Raw genomic sequence first — 8,668 nt, forward strand, 5'->3', positions numbered from 1 at the left:
TTCTCCAGGACTTTGGGAGATACAAGGACAATTTTTGCTCCAGATCCAAAAACAGGGGTTGATTGTCTAAATGAAATGGAATGAACAAGACAAGTTGAAATGGCTACCCTTGGTTTAGACAAACAGAGCTGGTACTCCCTTCATTCTTGTCTTTTTGCAAAGCTCAGCCCTTAGTTAAATCATTCTAACAAAGGGCTTAGTCAGCAGTTTTACATACATAAACAAAAAAAGGAAAACAGACCCTTTACCACACTCAGACCAAAGAGGGTAAGATCTGAGGTGCCGAGTAGCTCGAACAGCTGTTTGAACACGTCTTGACCTCTGTCTTTAAGCTGTAATACAGAGATGTTAAACAGTAAGACAAGCGACGTATAAAAGAAATTAACCAGAAAGCCAGTTCAGGCTGTTTTTAAGCAGTGCTGTAACTTTAATAAGTCGGAAATCTGAATAAATGTTCATCACAAAGGCAAAATATATGGAAAGATTTTATAACATCCAACATCAATCATACTTAATATAACTTATAACAAAAATAAAAGAGGCTGTGACTCTTAAAGTGGCACTCCATGTCAGATATTCAAAGATCATTGTGATATTAGGAAGTATAAATCCATTTCACTCACCCCAACAGTCATGCTCAGTTCTTTGTTATTGGGCAGAATAACACTCAGACCTCTGCTTTGGTTCTTCATTGTGGAAGTGTTCTCTTTGAGGTCCTCTTCTTCAGTGCCCTCCTTAAACTGTTGCCGTCGTTGTGGGCAGAGTTTGCATCTCTTTTTAAATGCCCTCCCTTTGAAACTCTGCATGTTTATATTCCCTGCTGGAAAAAACGGCTTAAACCAGCACAAATGGCTTTCCAATATTAGCTGGTCTTACAGCCTTGCTGATTTTAGAGGATTTCCTGGAAGCTGGTCACACTGGGAGACCTGACAGGTAGACCATTGTGGGGATAATAAATACAATAACAACAAAGATAATTGATGTTCTTGTGTGGATCTCAGGGATTTGGCCTAAAAATATACAACAATAAAATGTGAATTTTCTGACAGGTTGTAAAGATTAACTTCATGTACATTGCACAATATTGTGTGATCACAACATTTAGTTATGGTCAAGTCTGAATTTTGGTATATCAAATAATCCAAAGTAACATTGCTTAGACTTAGAAAATTAAGTCTACTATTTGTTAACATTCATTTATTTCATATCTGCAACAGTGCATGAAACCACAGAAAAAAATGAGTTACAAAAAAACATGACCTCACTGTTAGTGTCATTCTCTTTCAATATTACTGTAATAAAACAGGTATTCCCCAATTTTCCCCAGTTATTTTTGAGTTTTGAATTATTAACTTTTCACCATCTCTCAAACCGCAGTTTGAGGAAACCTTGCACTAAATGACACATCACTCAGACAACATGCTTAAAAAAAACAACAACAAAAACAGCATAAATGCTTTCTTCTATAGATTTACAGCTTTCAGATAAGTGAACAGAATATGATTTAGTAAACTCCCCAATCCCACAAGACAACTGTAGGATCTCAACTAATATATACAAAGCTAATTAAAAAATGTTGAGGAAAACATACAATATTTGATATGAGAACATTAAATGTGACTGCCTTAATCTTTGTTTTCTGAGAATGATTTAAAATAACACCTCAAATATATATTGTTCACAGCACAAAAAAGATCTATTGATCGATTGCTGACCACACTTCACTTGGGATGAGAGTACATGACTGCATTAATGGACAGGCAACTAATAAAAAAAAAACATCTTATTGCTGTCTGCTGGGAGAGAGAAATGCATATGGCTGTTTATATTCAAGTGAATTTCAAACATACAATCTTCAGTGCTGATTGAACATTCACACAATGTACAGAAGAGTCAGGAATCACATTTTGTCTATTATTCTGCCTCCTTCGACTCAAAAACGTTGGCTATTTTCAGAATAGCATACTATTGCTGCATTACATTTGACCAATGTATAATGTGCACATATGATATACACATAGAATACACAGATGACCTATTTGCAAAAATTAGAATTATACCGTATAATGCCACATTTATACTGCATGTAAGGCAGCATAAAAATGTTTCTGTAGTGGCATTTAGGTGTCTTTACACAGACTGTTTAATGCAACTCATAGGTGGCATAAATGCATTTGCATAAAAATGACAACTGTATACTTTTATATTATGGGCTGAGGTGGGTCAAAGCAGGCATAATCTGGCTTTTATTCAGCATTACATCTTTATACAGAATTATGAGCAGCCACAGAGCAGCATTAATTCAGCCATGTAAATAAGCATTAAGAGAGCTTATTCGGCATGAAGCACTGCATCTCACGATGCAATGCGCTTGATCTTGCGTTACTAGTGTCAAATGAATAGTAAATAATATCAGCTGTGATTTTTAATATTTCTTGATTGATTTTTAAAAATTTCAATTTATAATGCAACATGATAATATCATTTTTTAAATGTGGAATAATCCCAACTGATTCAAATTACAGGAAGTATGCAGTATATACTGCACAGCATTTATTAAGTAGCAAAACAGATGTTTTATTGCAATTTTAACCTGAATATTTGCGGCCATATTGACACACAGAGAACAAATTTGTGCAAACTGCTAAAATATGCCTTGTGTGTAACTTTACAAACCTTCACAGCTTTTATTCAATCTCAAAAACACTTTCAATGTCACTTCAAATCTAATATACAACTTAGTAATTTGAGCTGCTCTCATAAGGCGTGACGTAAATAAGCTTATATATTCTACCAAGGCTCCCACACATTTTGACCAAGGAATTTCCCTCACTTTTCCTGTAGTTCAAGGCTGCGATTCACTCCACTTTTAGACACGCACTCGCAAACTTCCCTAAGCACTTCCCCTTGGGGGAATCCCCGCTGCCATTCTGAAGTGTGTTCCACTTCATGAAGCTTATATGGACAGACCCTCGACCCCCCGATTTTGACCGAGGGAGCGAGTCTGCTTCATATGCACACTTCACGCGACTCCACAGACCACAATGTAACACGATTGTGACGTCACCGCCGATCGCGTTTAATTTATCCCCACCCCAAACAACTCTATAATACATAAATTATTATTATTTTTTAACATTTATAACAGCCCAAGCATACCTATATACATATAGAATGCTGCACCAAACAAATTCTTAAGGGAAAAAAATGTAAACAAAACTCCATAGCGGATTCTAAGTGATCAAGGGCTTAGGACAGGGTTCCTCAAATCATGGCCTGGAGGGCCAATGCACTGCAGAGTTTAGCTCCAACCCTGATCAAACTCCCCTACCTATGATTTTCTAATGATCCTGAAGACATTGATTAGCATGCTCAGGTGCGTTAGATTAGGGTTAGAGCTAAACTCTGCAGGAAAGTTGCCAGATTTGAGGATCCCTGGCTTAGGACGTTCCAATTCAGCCCACTGCAAGTGTTCCGCCAGAAGTGGGCCCTCATGCAACGTAATCAATGACGTACATCCGAGTAAACGAGACAGAGGGAAGTTTGCGACTGTGAAGGGCATAAAAAAACGAACTGGAACGCAGCCCAAGATTACTGGAAAGGATTTTTTAAAAACATTTTAGAGCCGAGTATAACTAAATTGATATGCAATGAAGAGAATTCCACAACTTCCCAAGCCCTGGAACTCACAGCCTTGGAATACCTGGATCCTTTCAAATGTTTCCAAGATCGTGGGAACACCCTGTATCTTTTTTTAATCAAAGTCTCCAAGTAGCCTACGCAAAGTGTAAATGCCTGCCAACTACATTCTTGCACAGTAAAAACAGGTCCATTGCGTAGCAACGTCTAGAGGCTGGGTCACCGTGATTTTGCCAAGTAAGACATGTTCCTGGATCAACATCTTTTGTTGATCCTGGATCAACATAACTGTCCAAAGATTTAGACTTAACCCAATCCCTACCCCTAAACCTAACCCTACCCATAATTTATTCCTAAAAACAGTGTGAAATTATAGCTGATTAACAAGGGTGTAGAAGCACCTAACCCTGATTGTAAGCCTAAAACAGATATTTCCTGAAAAGTTATCCCTCAATTCTGATTGGTTGATAGGAATGTTGTTCCAGGATCAACAAGGATGTTGATCCAGGAACATGTTGTACTTGGTGAAATCACGGTCACCCTAGAGGCTGACGTACAAAGGAGTTTTCTTCAACGACTTGTCTAAACATGCATGGGGTTTGGTCGGGATAATGCAAAACACATGACATACGAAATTGGAAATGATAAATCAGCAGAAGAGGCTTTCTAAAGAGCAGATAATAAAAACAGAATAAAGATGAAGTCAATTGTAGTTTTGGGACATTACAGGGTATCCTCAATTTTTGCCTGCCCTCAGGCTCCCGATATATTCAACAACAAACACAATATTCCAGCGGTTATGAAGGCAATGTGCCTTTTTCAGCATTCTGGTTATATTGTGCTTTGAGACAGATTTGGGGCATAAATACAGTTTAATTCACATACTACAGACATATTGCACACATGCTCACAGTATAGAAGACTCGCTACCAAGGATCTTAACTCCAAAATAAAATATATTAGTAACTGAGGAGGGAATCAAAGAGCTAGGCAGCAAGAGAACCTCCTCTAAATTTTACAAACATATCTTGTAATGGTCAGCCGAGAAGAAGCATTCAAGCTCAGTTTTCAGTAATGTTTCCCCCACATGATCAAGGCCTGCTAAAACCATTACATGTATCTACTGTTTGCTTTATTACACAATATCATAGCTGTAACTATCATTCATGGACGTCCAATTGCACCCATGTGTCGTGACTAAGTGAATAAACATGACCTAAACTACACGATTCGAACATTAAAGGCTCAGATTTCTCAGTAAATACTTGCTGCAGGGTTTTCAAAAATGAGTCACTATTTCCATTATGTCATTCACTTGTTATTAAAAGATGCTCCACACAAGTTTTATCATTCTATTCTCTGCCACAAAATAATGTAGAGAGTTTCTTTACGTGCTCTGACAGTAACAGTGGTTAAAAAGAAAATCAAATGCCCTTTTTAAACGTCATCCCAGTGATGTGTTTGTTAAAACTGAAAGTGACTTCATGAACTCATCTGAGTTAAAAACTGCATATAAACATTGAGAGCTGAAAACCAAGGGCTTTCACTGGCAGAACGGGTACAGTATTGTGTGAATGGAAGCTTCTAGTAAACGAAAGGGCTGAGAGAACTGCTTGAGTATTGAGTAGTGCGGAAGTGGAGGGTTTACAGTGAAAGGAAGACTAACTTAAGTCTAGTATGAGGTGTTTGGTGAAGGCACTTCCAGGTAAAGCTTTCCTTAGTATAGCACCTTTGACAGTCATGATTAGCCAGTAAAAAGCCCTTGAGTGGGGTGGAAAGCCGCGCAGCTGTGTTGATGGTCCTAATGTCTCACAGCAGACCGAAACCCAGAATGTAGTGCAGGAGTTTGTTCCTGTTGGCCTGAGGTAAAAAAGTGCTGCTCAGCTCCAGACGGCACACACTACCCTCTCGTCTCTCTTGAAGCACCTGTGAAACACAAAAAACATGATTCTTTCAGTACTTGCACAGAAAGTTCTTCAGAAAGAAAAAAAAAGAAAAAAAAAAAAAGAGGAAAGAATAGTATGTGCACATTCAATTAATTTTCTTGTTTTAAAGGGGTGGTTGACTGTTTTTTTTATAGGCTTGATTGTGTTTATGGGGTGCAGTCTAACATGTGTTAATGCTTTGTTTGTTAAAAAATGCATTATTTTTCACATAATTTACCTTTATTCCACACCTCTCTGTCCCTTCTCCTCTGAACAACACTGATCATTTCCTGCTTTTATGAAGCCCCTCCCTCAGAAATACACGATGGGCTCTGACTGATTAGCTGGCCCAGTGTGTTGTGATGGACCCGGGAAGTTACTTGTTGTAGTCCCTTACCAGTCGTTTTTGTAGGCATTAAACTGCCAGAATTTTAAAAGATGATATCTCCGTTTGCATTGAACTTTCAGCTTCGTAACTTTGCAGATATTGTTTATGATCAAACAGCAACATTACACACTAACTAACATTAAAAAAGTGAAATCGCAATCAACCACCCCTTTAAATTTAGACCAGTGGTTCTAGTTCTTTCAAAACATTTTCATTTTCAGTTATTAAAAAGTAAAGAAAAAAGGAAAGAGCATTGCATGTCAACATTGTTCTGTAATCTCTGAAGTACATAAACATTTTAAAAATAGAAAATGGCTTTTAAAATATTCAAAGATAAATGAATAAAATGAACTGCAATATTGCTTTACAACATAATTTACTGACCCTCATATGTTGTTTAATTTCTTTAACATTATTTTTTTAATCTATGAAACCCAAAAGATAAAATGAGAGGATATAGTTTAGAACTTTAAAAAAACTGCCTAAAAAGTAAGTATGAAAAAAGCAGCCCATACAGCAATTTCTGAAGTCATGAACAGATTAAAATTGTAATTTGTTATTCACTGATAATAATTGACGACTGCATTGATGATGCAAGAAGTGGAGGATGAGAAACACGTGCATTGTCACATCTGAACATAAGGAAGTTATGACTTTTGAGTCAGTGGAAATTCACGCCCACTTATAGGCTCTCTTATCAATAGGTTCTACCTTTAAGCACAAATGTCAGAGGAATGCTCTCTCACCCCCAGCTCTTTAAATGTTCTCACTGTATTCTTTACGAGGTAGTGTGTGGCACTCTCTCCTAAGAAAAAAAAAGCACATAACAATTAGTGTCATCAATATCATTACATTCATATATAGAACACCTACAAGATTATAACTCAGAGTGCTTAAACATATGAAGATATGAACTAACCATGAATACAGGTCAAGAATGAGTAATGGCAAAATGGATAAAAATAACATTCATTAAAAGATAAAGGTGACGGTGCTGGGAAAGAACAATTAAGGGGAATAATACGTTTTGGGTTTTCTTTAAGGTGGGAGAGGAAAAACACGCTCAAACAAAGAAATGGAAAGTGCCGGTTGCTCACCATATGCAGCCACTCCTCTCTCTGTACGTGTCAGCAGATACTTGAAAAGCTTGTGTGTATACTCTCTCTCTGACATGGGAGAACTCAGGCTGTGTACAAAGATAGCTGCACCACTGTAGGCCTCCATCACCGGAGTGAGAATCCTCTGCAGAAAAGTATAAAATTCCTGGTGCTCAGCTGATGGGCTCACCTAAAATAAAATAAAAAAGCACATCTGGATTTAACAACATGTAATGGCAATATTTCTACTAAGATGTTTAATGTAGGGGTTTTAAAATAGTGGGGAAACTCTGCATCAGCTGTGTAGTGGGCTGCTGGAACATCATTCTACAAGGGAATGTATTTATTTATTTTTTAAATAACCTGAAATATAGACCACTTTCATAAATTGTCATGCTTTTATAGATTGATAAGTTTCAGACCTTCAGGTAACGGTCTGTTTGTTCATCTCCAAAGTCACTGTCTTCTTCATCTTCATCACTTCGCCAAGCAAGAGCCTCTGGAAACTTCTTGGGCCAAGGCTCCTCAGAAGGGCTCAACTCCTCCTGGTCCTCCTGAACACAAGAACATAAAGATGATTTTAAGAAACATTTTTCAGTCAAATATTTTTCTAAAATAATTACTATTTGATGTGTGAATCGTCACTGGTTTCACGATTCGATTTGATTACACAATGCATCACGATTTTATTTCAAATTTATTTTGTGCATTTTTAGTAAATTATATAAACAGGCTACTTTTTAAAATAATTACAAATTAATAATAAATCAAAACAATTATTAACAATTTAACCCCCCCACAAAATAGCTTCAAAACATACAAGCAAATATGAAGTAATAAAGGAGGAAAAAGACAATTACAAGTGATACTTTCTGTATCTGAGAGTGCTTTAAGTTTCCGAAAATTTACATACAATCATAGTCATGGGTTTTTCTTTTTTCCTCAGCATTATTTTTGTTTTATTATGACTGATTACATCATAGACCGTGGCAGCTTTAATAGGCTGCATTCACACTAATGCACAGATCTATTTTGCATGACAAGCACGTATGTGAATGATGTCAGTAGGCTATAATCGATTATGGTCTATTACTGCATCGTCCACATCGCAATGCATCGCAGACACGAATAATTTCAACACTTATACTCTACAGTATTCACTCTCATTCAGAAAGTCAGTAATGAATTGGCAATAATGAGATCATAGGATCTTCAGGAATCCACCTAAAATCCAATCATGTCATTAGAATAAGCCAACAGCAAAACTTTAAGTCTCAAATGAGAAATAAGACAAAGAAGAGTAGACACCGCTTACCTCAGCAACAATGAGCACACCATACTCGATTAACCTGGTGATAGCATCATGGAAGACCTGGTACAAAGTCTGACATGGCTATAGAGAGTAAAGACAACATAAATACACTTGAATGATTTACAGTCTTTGTTAAATTGAAACATTAACCAGTAAAAATAAATAAACAAATATTTATTCATTTATGGTTGCTTGTTTGTTAACAATTAGGACCCTGAATATTTTTCTGTAGTGACATTATTTTCAGGACAATTAAGTCCATTTTAATTATTACGGTTTCTCTTCACTGTAACAAAGTATATATATA

The 8,668-nt window shown here is 36.7% G+C and overlaps 1 protein-coding gene and 1 long non-coding RNA gene across 5 annotated transcripts in view; one reads left to right on the plus strand and one right to left on the minus strand.

The window, feature by feature from the left end:
• Nucleotides 1–4,138: 4,138 nt before the first annotated feature.
• Nucleotides 4,139–8,668, minus strand: part of LOC107755524 (glycerol-3-phosphate acyltransferase 1, mitochondrial-like) — a 25,129-nt gene continuing 20,599 nt past the window's right edge. For all 4 annotated transcript variants that reach the window (XM_016572338.1, XM_016572341.1, XM_016572339.1 and 1 more), the window contains 5 exons: nucleotides 8,365–8,442; nucleotides 7,472–7,603; nucleotides 7,050–7,239; nucleotides 6,699–6,757; nucleotides 4,139–5,565 (listed from right to left, as the gene is read on the minus strand). In XM_016572338.1, coding sequence (XP_016427824.1) covers nucleotides 5,449–5,565; nucleotides 6,699–6,757; nucleotides 7,050–7,239; nucleotides 7,472–7,603; nucleotides 8,365–8,442 — 576 coding nt within the window. In that variant the 3' untranslated portion in view covers nucleotides 4,139–5,448. The remainder of the gene's footprint in view (nucleotides 5,566–6,698; nucleotides 6,758–7,049; nucleotides 7,240–7,471; nucleotides 7,604–8,364; nucleotides 8,443–8,668) is intronic.
• LOC107755525 (uncharacterized) overlaps nucleotides 7,862–8,668 on the plus strand; it is a 13,166-nt gene continuing 12,359 nt past the window's right edge. Inside the window, exon 1 of the long non-coding RNA XR_001641709.1 lies at nucleotides 7,862–7,969. This is a non-coding gene — a long non-coding RNA (uncharacterized LOC107755525). The remainder of the gene's footprint in view (nucleotides 7,970–8,668) is intronic.

Source organism: Sinocyclocheilus rhinocerous, unplaced genomic scaffold (assembly GCF_001515625.1).
Source record: "Sinocyclocheilus rhinocerous isolate Xijiao unplaced genomic scaffold, SAMN03320098_v1.1 scaffold140, whole genome shotgun sequence".
NCBI classification, from domain to species: domain Eukaryota; kingdom Metazoa; phylum Chordata; class Actinopteri; order Cypriniformes; family Cyprinidae; genus Sinocyclocheilus; species Sinocyclocheilus rhinocerous.